This window comes from Bubalus kerabau, chromosome 15 (assembly GCF_029407905.1).
Source record: "Bubalus kerabau isolate K-KA32 ecotype Philippines breed swamp buffalo chromosome 15, PCC_UOA_SB_1v2, whole genome shotgun sequence".
Classification (NCBI taxonomy): Eukaryota; Metazoa; Chordata; class Mammalia; order Artiodactyla; family Bovidae; genus Bubalus; species Bubalus kerabau.
In genome coordinates, this window is record NC_073638.1 from 15,494,993 (window position 1) to 15,519,210 (window position 24,218).

The 24,218-nt window shown below is 50.2% G+C and overlaps 1 protein-coding gene across 5 annotated transcripts in view; it reads right to left on the reverse strand.

Annotated features, from left to right (window-relative positions):
• Nucleotides 1–6,067: 6,067 nt before the first annotated feature.
• Nucleotides 6,068–24,218, reverse strand: part of AMOTL1 (angiomotin like 1) — a 199,882-nt gene continuing 181,731 nt past the window's right edge. For all 5 annotated transcript variants that reach the window (XM_055547757.1, XM_055547755.1, XM_055547756.1 and 2 more), the window contains 4 exons: nucleotides 22,915–23,040; nucleotides 21,596–21,822; nucleotides 13,752–14,027; nucleotides 6,068–12,040 (listed from right to left, as the gene is read on the reverse strand). In XM_055547757.1, the coding sequence (XP_055403732.1) occupies nucleotides 11,934–12,040; nucleotides 13,752–14,027; nucleotides 21,596–21,822; nucleotides 22,915–23,040 (736 nt within the window). In that variant the 3' untranslated portion in view covers nucleotides 6,068–11,933. The remainder of the gene's footprint in view (nucleotides 12,041–13,751; nucleotides 14,028–21,595; nucleotides 21,823–22,914; nucleotides 23,041–24,218) is intronic.

A 24,218-nucleotide genomic window follows, 5' to 3' on the forward strand; every position in this document is an offset into this window, starting at 1 on the left:
CCGCCCCCCTGGGTGGCTCTCCCGGCTCCGCCCCCTCCATGGCTCTCCCGGCTCCTACCCCCTCAGTGGCTCTGCTGGAGAGGCTGGCACAGGACAGTTGATGGTGGCCGTGGAGCTTGCAGACACAGCAGAAGGGGGAAGAGAAAGAGAATCTGAACAACGGGGATATGTATATGTATACCTGAATTACTTAGCTGTACACCTGAAACTAACACAACTATATGTAAATCAACTATATCCAACATAAAATTTAAAAATTTACCCCCCCACCCCGCAAAAAATAGAAGAGGGAAAGATGCAGCCCTGGCTGGGGATGGCAGTAGCTGGCTGGAAAACCAGCCAAATCCTTGCTTCCCAATTGCCAAGGGTGATGGGGGTCTTAACAGGTCTGTCCAGGAAAGCTGGTTTACACACCCCAACAAGGACGAGCAGGGAGCAATGTATTTCTTGTACCCGCGACCTCAACTAGACTTAAAGGCAGAGGCTGCCTAATATAATGGGAAGATCTTGACTCGTAGGCACCCAAGCCTAGGCTCAAATGCCACCCTGACACTTATCTGGGTAAGTGTGGACCCTGGTTACTTGCAGAAGCTCTCTGAATCCCCCTGTACTTGCTATTCTGAGGCCCCAGTGCAGTGACTGATATAAAATGCTCGCCCAGAGAAGGTGGTCAGTTCACCTGCCCCTCTCCTCTTCCTTCAGGAGAGGAATCACTAGAGCAATCTCTACGCCTGGTTTCCCCTCAGGATGTGAGATGTGCTAGGTGCGTAATTAATTTTCAGTAGTAGCATGACTAAGTGAGGGGTTCCCTGGTGGTGTCGTGGTAAAGAATCCGCCTGCCAGTGCAGGAGACACAGAAGACATGGGTTCAATCCTTGGTTGGGAAGATCATCTAGAGGAGGAAATGACAACCTATTCCAGTATTCTTGCCTGGAAAATTCCATGCACAAAAGGAGTCTGGCGGGCTCTAGTCTGTGGGGTTGCAGTCAGACATGATTGAGCAACTGAGCACGCACACGCATGCACAACATGGTAAGTGAATCAGGAATGGGCTTCTGTTTACAGGCTATTCCTTAAGCTAAATATTTGAAAAATCTGATAGACACTTTACAAAATGAAAGTGCCGGGGACAAGACAGGGATCAATGTCATCAACATCACTGGACAAAGTCAGGCTGGGCTCATTGTGAGCTGGGTTATGCCAGGAAAATGGTTTTCTCGGGGCCAAAGGCTAGGACACTGGATGGCAAGTGAGCCTGTCAGAGCTGGCAGGTTTTCTGGATACACATAGAGCAGGCCAGGCCGGGCTGGGCCTGAGCCATCAGCTGGGGCCACGGCACTGTCAAGTCCTTGGGATCCCAATGTCACCATGACAGGAATCACCAATTGTGGCTTGGACGGGCACATGGAAATGTTACGAGGCCTTGGAGGAACTCGGGGGCAGTGTTTGGCCACGCCTGACTCATACTGCAAGTTTGGGCCTGTTTCTTAGCTCTTAGCTGTTTGTCAATGGCTGGGAAAATGCCATGGGGTAGCTGGGGGACGGGCAACAATGGAACATAGACGTCAATCATCTCCCCTCTTCCATACAAAACACTACGCAGCCACCAAAGATAAGACAGATGTATATACACTGGTAGAGAAATCTTCCTGTGATCTATTACTGAGTGAATAAAACACATTATGTGAACTAGCATGATTGTAATTTTAAAATTAATACTTATTCACATGTATCTGTACACCTACCTATTTGGCTGTACACAACTGGTTTTTCCAGTGGTCATGTATGGATGTGAGAATTGGACCGTGAAGAAAGCTGAGCGCCGAAGAATTGATGCTTTTGAACTGTGGTGTTGGAGAAGACTCTTGAGAGTCCCTTGGACTCCAAGGAGATCCAACCAATCCATTCTAAAGGAGATCAGCCCTGGGATTTCAGCTTAGCATCATGCTAAAGCTGAAACTCCAGTACTTTGGCCACCTCATGTGAAGAGTTGACTCATTGGAAAAGACTCTGATGCTGGGAGGGATTGGGGGCAGGAGGAGAAGGGGACGACAGAGGATGAGATGGCTGGATGGCATCACTGAGTCGATGGATGTGAGTCTGAGTGAACTCCGGGAGTTGGTGATGGACAGGGAGGCCTGGCGTGCTGCGATTCATGGGGTCACAAAGAGTCAGACACGACTGAGTGACTGAACTGACTGAACTGAACTGTCCACAGTGGTGACTTATAGGCGTTTAGAGGGGGAGGTAGCTTCTATTCTGTGCACTTCCTTATGGGATTGTTTTTGTAATTAATGTGCATTTTTTTTTTTTCAGCACGATTTTACTCTAGCTTCCCTCTTCTGGTCTCCCTGAAAACTATCCCTGAAGACATGAAAGCAGCAGCTCGGGAGAACGCATATGTGGCTGAAATTTTAATTAGCGTCTACTCTGGATACAGGGTGGCACACCAGGCAGCTCAGAGGTAAAGAAACTACCTGCCAGTGCTGGAGAGGCAGGAGATGAGGGTTCGATCCCTGGGTTGGGAAGATTCCCCTGGAGGAGGAAATGGCAACCCACTCCGGTATTCTTGCCTGGAGAATCCCATGGACAGAGGAGAATGGCAGGCTGTACAGTCCACGGGGTTGCAAAAGAATCGGACATGGCTTAGCAACTAAACAACGTGCCACTCACAAACTCTAGAATTTTTGGCAAGAGACTTAGTTCTCTGCCTCTTAGTTTTACCTCCAATAAAATGAGGATCTAGTAACAGTGCCGGCCTCAGAGTGACCATAAGAATTCAACGTACTAAGGTAGGAGTGGTTCACAGGAGCATGTATGTTCAGTCGCTTCGGTCGTGTCTGACTCTGCGACCTATGGACTGTAGCCCGCCAGGCTCCTCTGTCCATGGGATTCTCCAGGCAAGAATACTGGAGTGGGTTGCCATGCCCTTCTCCAGGTCACAGGAGTATGGGGTGCAGAAAAACAATAAATAAGTGTTGGCTATTCCTCGTTTCTCTGGTGTCCCTGTCAAGGATGGAGTGGGATTAGATGGGAGGCAGAGGCTCCTGCAATTGTCCAAGTGAGAGATGAGGTCTTGAGCTAAGGCTGTGAGGATGGAGGGAGTGAAAGCAGGGAGGCAACCTGGGAAGGTGGACTGAGTAGCCAGGAACAGGGGAAGGGAGGGGCCCGGGCGACCTGGGTTCCCAGCAGAGGTGACAGAGAGGATGCAACAGCTAGCAGAGCAGAGGAAGGGGAAGGGAAGACGCCAAGTCTGGGGAAACCCACACAGAGGCGTCCAGCAGGAACAGCCCATGAGTTCATTTGGCCAAAACAAATGTACTTCAGTTTTATGTCAGCAACTCTGGACCCCGAGTCCTGGGGGCTAAGGACCTGTCTGACAAAATAAAGAGTGAGATCCTGGCCTGAGAGTGGGCCCTCTGACCACGTCTGAAAGTGAAAGTGTTACGTCACTTAGTCAGATCCGAATCTGCGACCCCATGGACTGTAGCCCATCAGGTTCCTCTGTCCATGAGATTCTTCAGGTAGGAATACTGGAGTGAGTTTCCATTTCCTTCTCCAGGGGATCTTTCCGACCAGGGGATTGAACCCCGGTCTCCTGCATCGCAGGCAGATTCTTTACTATCTGAGCCACTGGGTCCCTTCTCCCTGGTGCTGCCCTCTAGGTGTACCTGCATCAAAACACAGTCAAGCTGCTCTACATTAAGTCCTTATCTTACAAACAGACCAGAGGCTTGAATTCAGTCTGTCCATCCACACAGGCCTCCCGCTGGACATACATTTCTGAAAGAGCTCAAAAATGCTTCCCCCACTCCCCAACTAGCCATTTGCCTACCAATTCTCTCTAGAACTATTAAAAACAAAATGCAGAAAACAAACCATCAAAGATAAGACCAGTTAAAGTAAAAAACCATGACATAGTACAGGGGAGAAGGACGAGGACTTAGAGAAGTCTGCCTGGGCTGGACTTTCAGCCAGGCACGCACCATGCTTCTCATAAGCATTTCCTCATCGGAAACTCTGGGGTGAAGATGCATCATCCACCTCCCTCAGAGGTTGCTAAGCAGAAGCAATATTCCAAAGCCAACTCAGTAAATGTTAGGACCTCCCTCCCTCAATCAGAGGGCTGAAACCAATCAGGATTTACGCGCTGTAGTATGTTTCCAACACAAGGACTAAGATTCACATTATGTATGCTCAGTCGTATCGTACTCTTTTGCAGCTTCATGGACTGTAGCCTGCCAGGCTCCTCTGTCCATGGGATTCTCCAGGCCAGAATACTGGAGTGGGTTGCCATTTCCTTCTTCAGGCAATCGTCCCAATCCAGGGATTGAACCCGCGTCTCCTGCATTGGCGGGTGGATTCTTTCCCACTGAGCCACCTGGGAAGCCCCAGAAAGCTGCTGATAAACTCTGGCTACCTCCTGTGGTGGGTAGATTCACTTTATTTTACTCCTAATTACCCAACTACATAGTCTGCGAGCCCTATACTCTGTTTTCACACGAAGAACTTGGGAAGAGTCACCGTTCAACAGAAAGCCACATCAGATGGGGGGGGCCGTCTCCTTCTGGGGCTCCGTAAGGGGAGTTTGGAGGGAGACAGACTGGCCAAGAGAGGATGTCTGCCTGCCAGGAACGCAGCGGCTAAAGGGAGCATGTGGGAGACAGGGCGGTGCCTAATAAAAGGGCACCGGAAATGGGGAGACGGCAAAAGCTCCTATTTCATCACCACTGAACTCTGTATATTTTAAGAAAGGCATTTCAGAGCTCCTGGTTTATTTCTCATTTGGGACCTGCCTCCTGACTACGATGAGCCCAGGCAATCTAAAAGGCCTCGCGACTATTCCCTGCGGTGCAGAGGCCCCGGCCCAGGATTCAGGACAGAGGCCAGAGCTTGCGGGCGACTCTCTCCAGCAGCAGGCACGGGGTTAGGGCAGGGAGATGGCAGAGCGGGGCGCCCAGCTCAGGAGCCCCCTCTCCTCCTCTGAGCTCCAGGACATGCGGGTCCTCCAGCTGTCTTCCCGAAGTCACGCCAGGAGGCGGAGGCTGGGGGCTGCCCAGTTTGCCCTTTATTCTCATGCGTCACATCTGCATGCATGCAGGGGTCCAGGGGTCCCCGCAGAGAAGAGCTCCTTTGGGTAGAAGGCAGGACAGGTAAGAACCCAAGCTTTCAGCCCCTACCCATGTTTTATCGTCAAGTACATGGGCTCCTGGTCAGATAGACCTGGGTTCCAATCCTGCCATCTTTCACAAGTGACTTGCCCGAGGTTTTTGAGCCTCAGTTTCCTTGTCTTTAAAATGGGGCCAACCAGGTTGTTAAGACTGAAGGCAGGAACACATGCAGGTCACAACAGCCATCGCTGCAGACTGGAGGTGGGCCCCTCGCTCTCCCCGCGCTCACACTGAGGAAGCCTTTGCCAAGCCTGGGTTGGGGGCGTGGGCTGGGTAGGCAAGAGAGGTTTCTGCTAAAAGACAAAGGACTAGAGAACAAAGAGGGCATCTCATCCTCCCTGACAGTGTCCCCAGGCCACTGTCCCCTCGGGACGGCACTGCACCTGGGGACTTTCCTGGCATTTATTCTGAGGCCCCACCATTTACCACGTGACTTCTACCGAAGCCCCCCACACTTCCCATGACCCTAAGAGACTAACAAGGCAACAACATCTGCCACGTCCATCATGGGGTGCGGAGACACGTCTGACCCCAGCCCAGACTCAGGGCCCAGGGACGTCTCAAGGGAACGCTCAGATGCCATCAAAGTGGCCACTATCTCCCGGGCCCACGTCCCTGTGTTTCCTCTTTCCGTACTTGTCTGGAGGGGTGGGTAGGGGGTGGATGGCAAGCTCCAGTGGCCTGGATGACTCATTTCCTCCTTGGGATCAGAGCAGGAGTTCCACAAGGAGGGGGTGGTGGTGGAGGGGTGCAGTGGGGGACTGGAGGCCTCTGGAAGCAAAACAGCAAGTGAGGCCGCCTCCAGGAGTAAAATGAGATGAAATTCAACCCACACTGACTGAGCGCCGGGTACGTAAGTTCCTAGGGAAAGAAAAGAGCAAATGAGAGGGAAAGAATTGTTTTTTTTTTTTTAATCCATTTATTATATACAATATTAAGGCACAAATTTAAGCAGCAAAGGATAGGAAAATCTTTGGCTGACCGACAGGATCAATATTTGCTGTGGGGGACACAACCGTCTTCCTGAATTTCCCTGCTCTGTACACAGACCCATCTGGCCGTTGCAGCTCTGGGCTCCCCGCCCCCCCAGGACAGACCAGCCATACAAAGATGCCACAATGATACATTAGAGTCTGCTGGACAGAACACAGCACACGCACTCGGCAGGAAGCGCGGTGGCTCCCAAGCCAGCAGAGTTCTGGCCGAGGTGGGTGCCTGACCCGCCCTGCCTCACAGAATGTCCCAGATTCCGCTCCGCAAAAGGGGGAAAACACCTTAAATCAAAGAAAACCACTACGGGTCAGTCTGTTCACATCCCAGTTTGTAATAAATACTTATAGGTGTCTCTGTGTGAACAGAATTCTAGGTAAACCACATGGAAACAGACCACTGGGCACCAGAACTCCAGAGCTGATACAAGAGAACGCTGTATATGGGTTCCATTATACTGAAAACAGTGCTTTAATTCCGTGAAGAAGCAAAGTTTCACGACAAAGAAACACCCCGGTTTTGGCCTAATATGACAATAACATGCACTTAAGTCTAACATGGTTTTATGGAATTCCGACTGGAGGCAGATAGATACTCATGAATGTGCGTTTACATCCGTGTGTACGCAGAGATGTGAACACGTATAAGGCGTGGCAAAAGAGCAGCTTTTTTTTTTTTAATCCATTGGAAGTTACATGTACTAGTGATTACTGTTTTCCTTTGAAGTGGTCACTCTGAAAGGAGTCCAAAGATGCAGTATCCCCAGGAACATCTTAGGGACTTTTTTTTTTTTAAAAGAAAGAGCTAAAAGGATGTGACTTACCTTCATCACCCATTTTTACTTATCCAACTGAGTCAATGACTTGGGTTTATTTCCAAACTTAAACCCATTCTCAAAGGATGATGCTCCCTCATCTCTAAGGATAACCAGAGGAACGTGTCAGGCCTCCAAATCCATCCTAACAGAGGTGTTTTCAGAACGTTTCTACTTGGACAACACCGTAGTCATCAGCAAGAGTCTCACAAGGCAGGGTGAAATGAAACACTTGGATCTTTTGGATATTAAGAAAAGAAACTCGACATACAATCTTAGAGCCACATCTCATATGTATGCACTGACAATATATACAGGTCTTTTTTTTTTAAATGCATGTCTTTAGATACCTTTAAATTACCAAACAAGAAAAGGGGGTGCTACTTAAAAGCGAGAGGAAAAAAAAAACTGCTTATTAGGTCCAGAAGAAATCTATTTACTGAAGCGCTAACCTTTTCATGCTCGCAGCTGATCAGCTTCTGGTAACTTCTTAATGACTCTGCCCATCTTCCATGGAGCCACACACAAGGGGCACCCACTGAACTACCCTCATGTTGAATGAAGACATTCTAAACACATGGTTTAATTAGCAAAAAAAAAAAAAAAACAGAAGAAGAAGAGAAAAAACATTTGTAAAGCATACACTGCAGCTGCGTCACGCGTGGGAATAAGCGGGCAGTTTTGGGCAGGATGTTCTGTGTTAAAGGAGACTCTCTGACTCCCTCATATCACGGCCACGATCCTCCCTGGCTCAGGAGGAGTGTGAGATCACGGGGGGCACACAGAAGCTCGCCCACCAGCGCCAGGGCACATATGCTGGCTGTAGGACTTTGTTTTGGAAGACACACCTCTCTGCTCATGTGAGCTCCCTGCCTCCAAACCTTGCAACCCGCCACCTACTCTTAGAACCCTGCCTTTTCTGATGTCTGTGTTCACACCAGGCTCTGGGACTCAGGATGCAGTGGGGGGAGTTTCTATCACCATCAGCTACCAAGGAGGAATGGAGAAGGAAACGGCCACCCACTCCAGTATTCTTGCCTGAAGAATCCCTGGACAGAGGAGCCTGGAGGGTTACATGCAGCCCATGGGGTCGCACGAGTCAGACATGACTTAAGAGACTAAATCACCAGCACTGCAGAGGATGAAGCAGGAGACATCTCTAACTGTTGGCACTCAGCATCACAAGGTCAAAGCCGGGAGACAACAAACAGCAGGGATGGCTGACTGTTCTGCAGGGGGCATTCCGGCACACCTGGATACCCAGCCCAAGTCCTGTGTAGTCAAACGCACAAGTGAGTCCTAAAGAGCAAGCTCCGCAAACCTAAAGAAAGAAAGGAGGGCCCCCGCTCTCTGCCTCCAACCCAAGTCCCAGGAGGGACACGGCAGCCCTGTCCTGCGTGTCCGCTCTGAGCAGGCGCAGCGCAACGCTGTGGCTGGCCTCCAACCTGTGGGAAGCTGAAGACAAGCTGAGAAGAAAACATCAAGGAAAGGCTCTGCACACACTCAGAAATTAGTGCCAGAAAGCAGCGACATCGCCTGCTCCACACGGTACCCCGGGTGGCACGCGGAAACTGCCAGATGACATGCTCGAGGAGGAGGCAGGGTGACTCCGGCATGTCATCACCCAGGGCCAAGGCCTTGACCCTTCACCCTGAGACAGGGCTCAGGAGTTCATGGTCAGACACCACAATGGGATGTTCTGGAGGAGACCCGGCCTCTGGATTACACACAAATAAGAGCTTTATAAAACAGACTTTGTGGCCTAGTGTAACAGTACAGACTTCCAAGCTGTGTTTATGGGCAGTCCTAGCAGTTCAGAGGGTCGGGGGGATGAAGAAGGGAGCTGCGTGTGTGTGCGCATGTGCATAGACACACACAGGGGATGGAGCGGGTCAAGGTGTGACCCAAAAAGACGCTCATCACCCCCAAGTCAGAGGCAGTCTGGCCCGCGTCAAGGCTGCTCTCCCAAACCCTCGGTCCAGCCGGTCTCTCCTGCGGAAGGGACTTGACCTCCCTGGACCCGTTTCCTCCTCTGTGAAATAAGGATATAAACCTGCCCCTGCTCCCATGTGGTCCGAGGATGCACTGAAAGGTACCCAGTGCTTGCACACAGTTGGCACTAAAAAATGGAGTAAGGATTCTTTTCCAAAAATCCAATGAGATCATGTATCATCAACGGCGAGAACGCACAGTGGGAGTTCAGTATCTGCTTTCTCCTAAAGGCAAGCAAGGCTTCGAGAAATCTACAGAGATGAAGAGCAGTGAGGCCCTCGCTGGGCCGGAAATCTGCCACGAAAGAAGAGATTTCAAAGCTGTAAGTCCCTTTTGTTGCAGAGGAGGCAGGTCAGAAGCAAAAAAGGTGGACAGACACCACAGCACAGTAGAAAAACGGTGACGTCTTGTACTGTGAGTTACCAGGCCTGGCAACTCGGGGACCAAGGAAAGCCAGCGAGCTTCGTGCCTGTGCTGCCAATGAGATGCGCTGGGGCCTAAAGACGAGGCTCTGGCTCTCCCCCATTTCTGGGGGACACAGCTCACATTTGGGGTGGCCCAGGCCTGGACAGCAGTGGGGGGGCACCTCTTATTTCTAGATACTAATTTTTTCCTTTCTCAACATTAATCAGGGGTCAAAAGGTCCTTAAGAGAGTCAGCTGCCATCAACTGAGCCTCATCACTTGTCAAAAGTGAAAGAGAAGAGAGATGGGACGGGGAGCCCTCTGCCCCACCACACCCATGTGTCCATACTCGCCACACCCCTGCACCACCCATGAGGTTCACTGCTGCGGTGGAACCAGGGACTGCTCGGCCCCGCAAAGCCACTCTGGTTCCTCAGGCTGCACAACCCTCAGTGATGCTTAAAGTGGGACCGCAGAAGGCAACATGCGTGATACATAGAGTCCCCCACAGAGCCAGGCCTGAGGTGCATCCCTTCTGTTTATTCTGACCGCCAGGCAGCTCCGAGAAGCTCCTGGGCAAAGCCAGCAGTTTCCTTCCCTCCACTCACACTCATCACCCTCTTCTACCATGTGGATCTGGGGAGGCTTCACCCAGGTTACAGGGCTCCCCACAGGTGGCCCTCGTGGTAAAGAGCCCACCTGCCAAGGCAGGAGACATAAGAGACACGGGTTCGATCCCTGGGTTGGGAAGATCCCCGGGAGGATGGCATGGCAACCCATTCCAGCATTCTTGCCTGGAGAATCGCCATGGACAGAGGAGCCTGGCGGGCTACGGTCCACAGGGTTGCACAGAGTTGGACATGACTGAAGCGACTTAGCAGGCAGGTAGGCACCCAGGTTACACTCCAAAAACCAACCCTTCAAAGAGCTACCCCAGCCAACTTTCTGAAGTGATGGGGTCTTCAGGGCTTCATTTGGGTGGGATGCGAGAAAGTCTCAGATCATGGGCATGAGGACCCAGGGTGACAGAAATGCCGCTGGCCTGGAGGGAACAAATTCATCAGGACCCCACAAGGGCATCTGATGGCTTGACTAGCCTCTCTCCTCTGATCCAGCACCTTCCAGGTTTGTAAAGGAAGCCGACATCTGAGAAGTCAGATGCAAAACCCTACAACAAGGGGAAAAGGGGGCCACGGCCTCACTCATTCCGGGCTCTTGGACCTGGTGCTTCTGTCTTACTTTGGACCAGTTGCTTCGAACTAAACCCTTGAACAACCCAACCACACTGTATCGATACTGGCCTATTAGGTTACGAAGCAAGTCCCCAGCAGGGCAAACCCGACTGCTGACAGCCACAGAATCTGTGTGCTCACCAACTACATCCAGAAGGATTCAAGGGGATGGCAGAGCAGGGGCCACAAACAGTAGCAAGCGGGACAAGGTACCAGAGGAGATTCTAGATGCCACCAAGTCAAGTGTCCCTTGGTTCCTGGAGTGCAATCCTGAAAGTCCTATCTCAACGGAGCAATGAGGTGGAGATACAGAACTCCACGCAAGAGCTGATGTGAGGGGAGAAAGTTGTGGTGGCAGGAGCTTAATGCAGGACGTCACAGTGGCCGTGAATCCTCTGTCTCATCGGAGCTGACCAAGTTCACTGTCAGAAGGTCAACTGCTGTAGCCCAACTCCTCCAAGGCAGAGGAAACTGCCAGGAAGCCACCAAAAGGCTTTGTCCCACTAGTCACTGTGCATGATGACCGATCAGATACTGCTCTGGCAAACCCCAGACCGAAGGAACTCTGCAAGGCTTATTACAACAGGGAAAAAAATGAAGGAAAAAAGGGTATAATGAAAGAGAATGAGGCAGAGACAGAGATGAACTCAGAGATGTGAGCGGGGGTGAACCCCAAGACCAGAAAGCTCCCATTCTGCTTAGAATATACTGCTCAGTGCAGAAAAGCCAAGAAGGCCCATAACCTCCTGAAAATCCAAACCAATCAGGTACAGAGGTGGAGATGGCCTTCTAAACCCTCCATCACCCTGGACATTTCTCCTCCCTGCCACACCCACATGCATTCACAGGACACATCATGGAGGGCACAGGTGAAATGACGTTGTGTCAAGACAGACTGAGAGATTTCTAGGAGGTTCTACTCAAAACAAGCCAAGAGGCAAGGAGAATGGGTGTATTCCAAGGAAGATCCATGCTCAGGTTTAGCTGTTTATAACCAGACCATGGGTGTACACAGACCCTCCCCGAGAGGTACATTTTTCTGTACAATGAAAAAATTTCATTTCCTAGATCTTCTTTGTTTCCAAACCTACATGCATCTTCTCTCTTCCACCGTAAGCAGTAAAAATCCACGGCATCCTCTTTATCTTCAGTCATGTAGGTCTTGTGTTTTTGTTTTAACATTTATAAAAAGTATTCTCACTAATCTGAAATCCTTATCTGCTCAAACCATCCCTGATTTCCCATCCGCAACCTTCGTGATCTTTCTTTCTCTTTGCCACGTTCCTTGCGCCTCGGTGTTCCACTGTTAAATTCAACAGGGAGCCCAGGGTTAGATGAGAACTTCCATCATCTCCCCGTCGGGGAACTCGGGCTTGTGGAGTAAGTTGCTGACGCGGCCTTTGTGGTCAGGCGACTTTCCATGGCCAGGAGAGTTCTCTGCCAAACAGAAGGGACATATCAGTGGCCCGTTCCCCAGGAGGATCACAGGCCTACCCAGCTCTCTCTAAAATGGAACCACTTCAAGTACCACCCACCACCACCGGCGCACACAGGTTAAGGCCACAGAGCCCAGCTTTGGTGGACCAAAGCTAAATGCCTGGGCCTGGGATTCAGACACAAAGAACACAACCAGGACGTGATGGGAGAGGTCTGAGCGGGGGAAGGGGGCATTAGGACTTTGTGCGGGGACCTCACCCACCCCGCTCCCCTCCTTTCCTCTACATTATCAAGTGCCTACAATGAGGCAGGTCCCTCCCCGGTTCCCTGCCTTCTTGGCAAAAGGGCATCCCAAGAATTACATCTCCAAAAATCAACAACATTATGTATACTTGTTTATTTTGGAGAATGAACACAGGGAACCCCGTTGGAGGAAACAACTCATTTATGCCCAGGAGCCCCCACCTCCTCCAAAGGATTCCCGAGCAGAGGGATCCTCACCCCACAACTATGAATAGTCCAAAGCCAAGTCTACTCTCTCCAAGGACATTTCTGGACTCATTGCAAAACTCCTCCCAATCTGTCTTCTCTTAAATGTTTGAAAGCAACTCCTCAGCACTGGCCTGGGTGCTGGGCCAGTTCACCCACCTTAAATCTACCTTCTGCTTCAATCGGGACTGAATCAGTGTCTCCTTCAGTCGACACTGAATCCTTGATGAGTAAACACCCTGAAGGCAACATCTCTGTACCCCATGCTCTTGATGGACCTGGTACCTGGTACCAGCTCCCAAACATACGGGGGGTGGGGGAGTTGGGGGGACTAATTCCTTAACATCCCTCGGAGGGTTTGTCTGCATACCTTCTGGGGAAGGGCTAGCTATTAAACATACGCTAAAAGGACAAATGCACTTTCTGTGCTCTTTTAAATGGTAATAAGTTAGGAGTCTCTACACACATTTTAGGGCTTCCCAGGTGGCACTAGTGGTAAAGAACATGCCTGCCAATGCAGGAGACATGATGCTGGATCAGGAAGACCCCCTGGAGTAGGAAATGGCAACCCACTTCAGTATTCTTGCCTGGAGAATTCCATGAACAGAGGAGCCTGGCGGGCTACAGTCTATGGAGTCACAGAGTGGGATATGACAGAAGCGACTTAGCATGCAAGCACACATATTTCAATTCCAGAATAATAAAGAGCCTGCAGAGTCTAGGGCATCCCTGGTGGCTCAGATGGCAAAGAATCTGCCTGCACTGTAGAAGACCCAGGTTCCATCCATGGGTTGGGAAGCTCCCCTGGAGAAGGGAATGGCAACTCACTCCAGTATTCTTGCCTAGAAAATCCCATGGATGGAGGAGCCTGGCGGGCTACAGTCCATAGAATTGCAAAGATTCAGACACGATGGAGTGACTAACACTTTGCAGAGCCTAAATGCATCAGAGTAACCATACCATAGAAAGTGAAATCACTCAGTCATGTCCAACTCTTTGTGACCCTGTGGACTATAGCATACCAGGCTCCTCTGTCCATGGGATTCTCCAGGCAAGAATACTGGAGTGGGTTGCCATTGCCTTCTCCAACCATACCATAAGATAACCCATAAGTGGGAGTAGGTTGGTAGCCTGACTCCCTCCCCAGCTCAACAGAAGCCCTTCCCCCACCCGACAGGACAGGGAGCTCTATGGAGCGTGAGAGCAGGTGGAGACCTCATACCCAGTTTCTCTGCTGTGCCCTTGGCCGCTGGGTGCTTCAGCACGGGGCTGTTGGAAGGGGTCCCGCTGAGCCTGCTGCGCGTGGGCAGGGAGGCCACGCCAGGCCAGAAGAGCTCGGCACTCTTGTCGGTCTGCGTGCTGCTGTCCTTGCTGCCCGTCTTGGCGTGGGCGCTGCTGGCCGACGTGCTGGGGCCTGGGGGCGAAAGCGTGGCGGCAGAGGGGGTGGGCAGCAGGGGGGTGGATGCATGGTCGTGGTGCTCCTTCCCCAGCAGCAGCCCTGTGGGTGGAAGAACAGCTTCTTCAGTGCCGTGCCTCAAGAAGCAAGACCCATCGGCTCGGCAGGGATACAGGCGCCAGCAAAGAGAACAGACGTCTGTACAGGCTGAGGAGCGGTGGACTGGGAGATCAGGCCTGACACACATACACACCTAGGTGGCACTCGTGGCCAAGAACCCACCTGCCAGTGCAGGCGATGCAGGAGACTCGGGTTTGATCCCTGGGTCAGGAAGATCCCCTGAAGGAGGGCATGGCTACCCACTCCACTATTCTTGCCTGGAGAATCTCATGGACAGAGGAGTATGGGGTTGCAGAGAGTCAGACATAACTGAGCTTACACACACGTATAAAAGAGGCGGCTAGTGGAAACCTGCTGTATAGCACAGGGAGCCCAGCTCCATGCTCTGTGGATGGAATGGGGGTCACAGTGGGAAGGGGGTCCAAGGGGGAGGGACTATATGTATATGGATGGCTGATTCACTTTCCTGTAGAGCAGAAACTAACACAACATTATAAGGCAAGTACGTTGCCAACAAAGGTCCGTCGAGTCAAAGCTATGATTTTTCCAGTAGTCATGTATGGATCTGAGTGTTGGACTACAGAGAAAGCTGAGTGCAGAAGAATTGATGCTTTTGAACTGTGGTGTTGGAGAAGACTTAGTCCCTTGGACTGCAAGGAGATCTAACCAGTCCATCCTAAAAGAGATCAGTCCTGGGTGTTCACTGGAGGGATTGATGTTGAAGCTGAAACTCCAATACTTTGGCCACCTGATGTGAAGAACTGACTCACTGGAAAAGACCCTGATGCTGGGAAAGATTGAAGGTGGGAGAAAAAGGGGATGACAGAGGATGAAATGGTTGGATGGCATCACCGACTCAATGGACATGAGTTTGAGTAAACTCTGGGAGCTGGTGATGGACAGGGAGGCCTGGCGTGCTGCAGTCCATGGGGTCGCAAAAGAATCGGACATGACTGAGCGATTGAACTGAATACCCCAATTAAAAACCAAAAACAAAAAACCTAGCATGGGGCATGGGAGGAGCTGTCACGTAAACTGGTTATAACATGACAAATGATAGGATACTGCTATTCTGAGGATGCTATGGAAAGAAGGGAGAAGAGGTGCCTACAGGTAGAGGGTCGAGGGGCGGGGGCACTCCTGCAAGGCTTTCTGGAGACAGTGCTTTCTTTCCGTATGCAGCCCAGGAGGGCTAGTCCTGAGCAGTGGCGGCGTGTCTAAGAAAACCTGAAGGCTTCTCTGCTACTAGACACAGCCCTGTTGGCCTGCTGCTCTGCTTAACAGCCCCCAACTCCGCTCCTCTCTGGTAATAATGAATTGTCTCCCCAGGGCCTGAGTCAAAACCGCATGCCTCCTGGTCACAGCAACAGAGTTGTGTACAATATTCCCCAGAGGGCTCCTTGTGATGAAGAGCCATGTCCTCCAAGAGGCAGGAAGCCAGCTGAGTTCCTGGGGAGGGCCGCTCAGCTCTTTTCTCCCCACCCGTCCCAAGACCAAAGCGTCCAGGGTGGGAAGAGGGTGGCCAGCTGGCCAAAAGGGAGGCGTGATGTGCCCCGTTTCCTCAATGTCTTTCTGCAAGCTGGACAGCACAGCAACTGTTCTAATAGTGAAGTACGGCCCTCGTTCAGAAAAGCGCCAGCACTCCACACCAGCCTACAGAAAGTGCGGTAAGCACAATCAAGCGTTCGTTCATTTAACGAAGTTCGCACAGTCTCCTTGGTAGGGCTTTTTCAGGGTGCCCATTCACAATGCAGCACAACTCAATCCAGTCTGTCTACAGCGATGCTTCTCAACGTGTTCACACATCAATTACTTGCATATAGTTAAGATGAAGATTCAAGTCAGCGGGGGACCTTGAGCTTCTGTTTCTCTAAGAAGCTCCCAGGCGATGCTGGTGGTACTGGCCCACAGACCACACCTTGAGGAGCAAGAGGCCTTCACTAGGTGCTTCCCAGACATCATCTCAGTTCATATGAGGTAGGTTCTGTTGCTCTCTTTTGTTTTATAGAAAAGGAAATGGCCAAAATTAGTGTCTCACAGTGGAGAAGTAGCAGAAATGGCATTTGAAGCCAGAGGTGCCTGCCTTTAAGTCCACCTTCTGTCCTTTTCCACCTCATCACTCTACTCCTGCGTGGAGAGCCACAGTCTGATGAGAATATTCCTGTGCAACTAAGCCACTGGCCGGTCATCTCACCTGGGAGCCCCTGAGCCATCAGACAGGGATCTGCCTCCTTCCGGAGCCCCTCAGACAAGAGACCGTGGGAACGCTGAGGGGCCTGTGCAGGAGGTCTGTGGGAATTGAACGTGTGCCTCCCTCTGCAGTGGGAGGGCTCCACTCTGTCTTGCGACACGTGGACACTGATCACAGTAACGAGGGGGAATGCGAGTGCGGAGAACACAGGAGCTCTTCCTGCAGCCGGGTCCTCCGCTCCCAGGCCTGGCTGCGACACATCAAATGCTACCGGTACGGGCAGCCCCCAGGGAAATGCCTGCCTGGCTGGATGTCACAGACGGGCCTCTGCCAGAGAGGTTTCTATGGGAGCGGAGCACGTGCCGAGTCCCCTCCAAAGTCCACCTGAGCACCACTGCCGAGGCTCTGTAAACGGGGAGGGGAGCTAAGAGTCCTTGGGAGGGACTTTGAAGATCCCAGCTGCTGTCCACACGCCTCCTCTTTGAAGTGCATTTCCTTGGAGGGCAGGGGCTACGGAAGTAACCCATGGGGGGACTTCAAAAGGAGATAGCGGCTGGGTGCCTTTGATTCCCCCCCAAGTCTGTCAGCTTCCTCCTGGAAGCTCTTATCCCCTTTGACATGAAGCAGCCAGGCTCCTCCACTGTCCTGGGCTGACAAAAACAGGCTCTCGGCTCCACGGATAAACAAAACACACTCTGACCCAGGGAAATGCATCAAAGAAGGGCCAGGCCCCTGGGGCTGCAGAGTCAGGGACAAGAGCAGAGGACGTGTGACTGGGAGTGCTGCCTGTGACCCGGGCAGCTCTGTCTCATCCTCTCTGACTCAGCGAGCTGGGCTGCTGGTCCCCGTCACCCTAGGAAACCAGTCCATGGCTATGACTGTGTTTGCAGAATGCTCTTCCAAACTCTGCCTGTGCAACAACAGTCCAACAAAATACCACCAGCAGCCCCTTATGCGAGAGCACTGCTTGCAAAGCGCTTTCTCTCCAGTATGTCATTTTGGCCTTGCAATGACCCCATGGGGTACAGCAGGGAAGACACCTCCAGACACCACCCAGCTTTTCTAGACACAGAAGCAGAGGTGGAGCAGTCCTACCACTGGTCTGGGGCAGAACCAAGTTCAGAGGCCTGAAGTCTCAAAGTCTTCTTCCTACTAAAAATTTTTATAGTGTAAGACACCTTAGCTTTCAGTAATAATGATAATGATTATGTGAGTCAACTCAAGGCTAACAGTGACTGGTGGGGTGGCCTTTGCTTCCACCACCAAAGTATGATGCATTATCCTTCCTACGCCTCCACTGGAGACTCCTGGACACTCACAGGCAGGTCTGGCTCAGTCTTTTGTGGAGTCACTGCTCTTTTCTCCTGGGTCCTGGTGCGCACAAGGTTTTGTTTGTGCCCTCCAAGAGTCTGTTTCCCCAGTCCTGTGGAAGTTCTGTAATCAAATCCCACTGGCCTTCAAATTCCCTGGGGGTTCTCAGTACCTTTGCCAGATCCCCAGGTTGGGAAATCTGGTTTGGGTCCCAGAACTTTCGCAACAGTGCAAACACTTCTTTGGTATAACTGTTCTCCAGTTTGTGGGTTGTCTGCTCGGTGGTTCTATGGTGGGGCTCACATCCCACACCTCCCAGGTCTGCTGCAGCCAGAGCCCCTGTTCCCGTGGCAGGCAACTGGTGACCCATGCCCTGCCCATCAGAGCAAGACTCAGATTCCCCCACAGCCAGTCCCTCCCATCAGGAAGCTTCTACAAGCCTCTTATCCTCATCCATCAGAGGGCAGACAGAATGGAAACCACAGTCACAGAAAACCAACCAAACTGATCATGAGGATCACAGCCTTCTCTAACTCAATGAAACTATGAGCCATGCTGTGTAGGGTCACCCAAGACCGACAAGTCATGGTGGAGAGTTCTAACAAAACATGGTCCACTGGAGAGTGAATGGCAAACCACTTCAGTATACTTCAGAAGAATACTGAGAAAAACCATATGAATGGTATGAAAAGGCAAAAAGATAAGACATTGAAAGATGAACTCCCCAGGTCAGTAGGTGCCCAATCTGCTACTGGAGAAGACTGGAGAAACAGTTGCAGAAAGAATGAAGAGGTTGATCCAAAGTGGAAACAATTACCCATTTGTGGATGTGACTGGTGTTGGAAGTAAAGTCCTATGCTGTAAAGAGCAATATTGCATAGAAACCTGGAATGTTAGGTCCATGAATCAAGGTAAATCGGAAGTGGTAAAACAGGAGATAGCAACAGTGAATATTGACATTTTAGGAATCAGTGAACTAAAAAGGATCGAATTGGGCAAATTTAATTCAGATGACCATTACATCTACTATTGTGGTAAGAATCCCTTAGTAGAAATGGAGTAGCCCTCATAGTCAACAAAAGAGTCTGAAATGCAGTACTTGGGTGCAATCTCAAAAATGAGATTTTTTTTGTTCATTTCCAAGGCAAGCCATTCAGTATCACTGTAACCCAAGTCTATGTCCCAACCACAAATGCCAAAGAAGCTAAAGTTGAATGGTTCTATGAGGACCTACAAGAACTTCTACAACTAAAACCAAAAAAAGATGTCTTTTTCATCATAGAGGACTGGACTGTAAAAGTAGGAAGTCAACAGATACCTGGAGTAACAGGCAACTTTGGGCTTGGAGTACAAAATGAAGCAAGGCAAAGGCTAACAAGTTTTGTCAAGACAATGCACTGCTCATAGCAAATACCCTCTTCCAACAACACAAGAGGTGACTCTACACATGGCCATCACCAGATGGTCAACACCAAAATCAGATTGATTATATTCTTTGCAGACAAAGATGGAGATGCTCTATACAGTCAGCAAAAATAAGACTTGGAGCTGACTGTGGCTCAGATCATGAACTCCTTATTGTTAAATTCAGACTTGAAGAAAGAAGGGAAAACCACTAAACCATTCAGGTATGACCTAAATCAAATCCATTACGATTAAACAGTGGAAGTGACAAATAGATTCAAGGGATATGATCTGATAGATAAGAGTGCCTTAAGAACTATTAACAGGAGTTTGTAACATTGTGTAGGAGGACGTGATCAAAACCATCTCCAAGAAGGAGAAATGCAAAAAGGCAAAATGGTTGTCTGAGGAGGCGTTACAAATAGCTGAGAAAAGAAGAGAAGCTAAAGGCAAAGGAGAAAAGGAAAGATATACCCATTTGAATGCAGAGTTCCAAAGAATAGCAAGGAGAGATAAGAAAGCCTTCCTCAGTGATCAATGCATAGAAATAGAGGAAAACAATAGAATGGGAAAGACTAGAGATCTCTCCAAGAAAATTAGAGATGGCAAGGGAACATTTTATGCAAAGATGGGCTCGATAAAGGACAGAAACAGTATGGCCTTAACAGAAACAGAAGATATTAAGAAGAGGTGGCAAGAATACACACAACTACTATACAAAAAAGATCTTAATGACCCAGATAACCACGATGGTGTGACCACTCACCTAGAGCCAGACATCTTAGAGTGCGAACTCATGTGGGCCTTAGGAAGCATCAAGATGAATAAAGCTGGTGGAGGTGATGGAATTTCAGGTGAGCTATTTCAAATCCTAAAACATGATGCTGTGAAACTGCTGCACTCAATATGCCAGCAAATATGGAAAACTCAGCAGTGGCTACAGAACTGGTAAAGGTCAGTTTTCATTCCAATCCCAAAGAAAGGCAAGGCCAAAGAATGTTCAAACTACCACATAACTGCACTCATCTCACACACTAGCAAAGCAATGCTCAAAATTCTCAAAGCTAAGTTTTAATAGTACATGAACCGAGAACTTCCAAATGTTCAAGTTGGATTTAGAAAAGGCAGAGGAACCAGAGATCAAATTGCCAACATTCTTTGGATCACTGAAAATTCAAGAGAATTCCAGAAAAACATCTACTTATGTTTCACTGATTACTTTAGTCAAAGACTAAAGCCTTTGACTGTGTGGATTACAACAAAATGTGGAAAATTCTTCAAGAGATGGGAATACCAGACCACCTGACCTGCCTCCTGAGAAATCTGTATGCAGGTCAGGAAGCAACAGTTAGAACTGGACATGGAACAATGGACTGGTTCCGAATTGGGAAAGGAGTAGGTCAAGACTGTATATTGTCACCTTGCTTATTTAACTTACATGCAGAGTACATCATGAGAAATGCTGGGCTGGATGAAGCACAAGCTGGAACCAAAACTTCCGAGAGAAATATCAATAACCTCAGATATGCAGATGACACCACTCTGATGGCAGATGAAGAGGAATTGAAGAGCCTCTTGATGAAAGTGAAAGAGGAGACTGAAAAAGTTGGCTTAAAGTTCAACATTCAGAAAATTAAGATCATGGCATCTGATCCCATGACTTCATGGCAAATAGATGGGGAAACAATGGCAACAGTGACCGACTTTATTTTCTTGGGCTCCAAAATTACTGCAGATGGTTATCGCAGCCATGAAATTAAGATGCTTGCTCCTTGGAAGAAAAGTTATGACAAGCCTAGACAGCATATTACAAAGCAGTCATATTACTTTGCCAACAAAGCTCCATATAGTCAAAGCTATGGTTTTTCCCATCATCCACTCATATGGATGTGAGAGTTGGACCATAAAGAAAGCTGAGTGCTGAAGAACTGATGCTTTTGAACTGTGGTGCTGGAGATGACTCTTGAAAGTCCCTTGGTCAGCAAGGACATCAGAGCAGTCAATCCTAAAGGAAATCACTCCTGAATACTCACTGGAAGGACTGATGCTTAAGCTGAAGCCCCAATACTTTGGCCACCTGATAAGGTTTTTTCATTAGAAAAGGCTCTGATGCTGGGAAAGATTGACAGCAAGAGGAAAAGGGGACTACAGAAAATGAGATGGTTGGATGGTATCACCGAGCTGATGGAAATGAGTTTGAGCCAAGTTCTGGTAGATGGTGAAAGACAGGGAAGCCTGGTGTGCTGCAGTCCATGGGGTCACAAAGAGTCGCACACAACTGAGCGAGGGAACCGAACTTCACATGTGAATAAACTGAGACTTGGAGATACTCAAAATTCCTACTTTCACAAGGGGGTCTGAACTCCATTGGCCAGCTGAGGTGCCTCAGTGTTTGTTTGACTCTTGCTCTTCAGAGGCTCACGTGAGGAGTGGAGGGGCTCACCTATGCAGGGGTGGGGCTTGCCTGGGGGTGAGTGGGGCTCACTTACGGAGGGAGGACCTTGCCTGAGGGGGTGGGGCTCACCTGTAGAGGGGTGGGGTTTGCTTGGGGAGGGGCGGGGCTTGTTGAGGGGGTGGGGCTGACCTGCAGAGGGGCAGAGCTTGCTTGGGAGGGGCGGGGCTTGTTGAGGAGGGTGGGGCTCACCTATGCTTCCCTTCCAGGTCTTCTCCTCCTTTCTCTCCTCAGCCAACTGGCTGCTGGTGAGCGAGGTCTGGCGGGAGTGAGTCCCGGTGGCTGCTGCAATGGATGGCACAGAGCGAGCGGGTCTCAGGCTGGAGGAGTCCGTCTTCCCGGCATCTTTACGGGATCGCTGCTGGAGGACCTTAATCATGGCGTCCTTCTCTATGATTTTGGCATGGAGATTTTTAATACTGTGTAAGAAAACAAAACAGTCATGATCAAAATCCATGGGATGACAGGGATATTTATATTTTTCTCAGGACCCCACAGATTTTAACTATAATTCCAAGGACAGAGTTAACTGCTGCCTATGTCTTCAGTTACAATCTCAATTGTAGAAGACTGATCTTTTGTAGTACCTGAAAAGGGGACACATTCTCTGGCCCCTTAGGAGGCTCTGGGACCGCGAGGACACACAGTTTGAGTGCGTGTGGCCACCTGGTAGGGACATCTTGGACTGAAGTGTGTCTAGAAGCCTGGCAGTAGGAAGGGTGCAAGGAACTACGGGGAAACACACACACTCAAGCCTCACACAGGGTGGGCTGCTCAGGAGAGTCAATTTGCCTATTTTCTGAGGCGGGGAGGGGGGGGGGTAGGGGCGGGGTTCAGGAAATGGACAAGTTTTCTGTGAGAAGATGATGTTTTCCTCCCTGAAGGTCAAAGATAAGAATCAGGAGACATGTGAGTTCTTTTTCACAACCTAAGTAGTAACTTGCTGAGTTTATCAACGACTCAGCCATGCAGTCCTATTTTCACATCTGCAGAATGAGAAGCTCAGCTTCCCAGGGCTTAACAGGGAGGGCTGGGGGTGGGCGGCAGGCTAGCTCTGCGATGTCACAAAGCCTGCTGGAGGACTTCTTGTTTACTTCAGGAGAAAAACACATTGGCTACATATGTTCTTTATTACTGGCTGGAATATATAAATACTGGCTCAAAAACTCTGAGACTCTGACATATGATGTTTCCCTCTGTCCAGCTGATAATGTCGAGTAGGCTGTTGAGACAGACACCCAGAAAACACATGGGCTTCTAAATTCTTGTTACTAGCCTCCACCTAAATATCTGCATCTGACATGAAATTAGCTCCCAGAGACCTCGGGCTCCAGGCCCCTTGTTAACAGGACTCTTTCCCTGGAATGCAAACTTGGAGGGCTCAAGCTGAAGGCTATCTAGAACGGGAAGGGGCTGGAGACGAGTGCACACAGCGGGCTGGTGGCCCCACCGGGCTTGCGAGGTGGGTGGCAGGCGTGGGGCCCGGGGGGCTGGGCACGGCTGTCCCTTACGTGTACTCCATGTCCTGACACCTCCTGGTGGCCTGCACCACCTCCTCCTCCTCCTGCCAGATGTGGGCCTCCAGCGAGCTCTCGCCATAGCTGCCATTCCTCGAGTGGTTGACGATCGTGGTGTCCCTGGCAACACGGAACACACACACAGACTGATGTCAGTCAGTTCTCTCCCTGAACCGCTAGAACGAAGCTAGTATCTAAGGAAAATAAAATGCAAAAGTTCCAAATTTCCTGCCCCTTCTACCAATGATCCTGAATCATAAGAGACATGGTGTGTGCTGAATACAGACACTGTACATTTACAGGTTTAAGGGCCAGTGTCTCCTAACATGTGGACACCGGATAGTATCATGTCAGTTAGTATGTCCATGCTTGTGCTCTTTCACACTTCTTTCTTACTTTCTCAACCAGCATTCAGGTGTTATTCTGTTTCTCCCCCACTTAGGAGCTATCTCAGTGTTTTACAGTAAATGGGGACTCAGGAAATGCCTGAAACAGAGACTGGTCCTCCTGGACAGCAAGGCCCCGGCTGGAGTCCCCTCCACGCTTGCGTCCGGCTCGCTTCTCCTGTGAGCCCCTGCCTAGGATTCAGGTCCGTTCAGTGCGACAACCATGCCAGGCAGGAGGACACAAACATGAAGAAGACACACCCCGTGTCCTGGGAAAGTCCAGTCGAGGGGGTGGAGTCGGGGAGGGGCAGACAGAGGGAGACCACCAAGTAGTGCTGCTGGCAGCAGGTGCCTGGCTGAAAACAGCCGGTCAACGGGGACTGCTCTCCCGTCACTGGTTCTGTCAATATAATTACCCCTAACAGGGCTTCCCCGGTGCCTCAGACGGTAAAGAATCTGCCTGCAGTGCACAAGACCCCGGTTCGATCCCTGGGTCAGGAAGATCCCCTGGAGGAGGGCATGGCAACGCACTCCAGTACTCTTGCCTGGAGAATTCCACAGACAGAAGAACCTGGCAGCCATGGTCCATGGGGTCACAAAGAGTCGGACACAACCAACACTTTCTCTTTCAATGATGACTGGTAAAGACAAGATAATCGTGTCATCTAAGTCAGTGGTCCTTAACCTTTTTGGCACTAGGGACAGGTTTCGTGAAAGACGATTTGTCCACAGGGGTGGGGTGGGGTGGCAGAGGGTGGATGGTTCAGGCGATGATGTGAGCGATGGGGAGTGACAGACAGATGAAGAAGCTTTAGTTGCTCTGTCATTCCATTGCTCCTAAGAGGCCATGGTACTGGTTCTTGGCCTGGGGGTTGAGGATCTCTGAATTCTAAGAGATCTAAGCACGTCTGA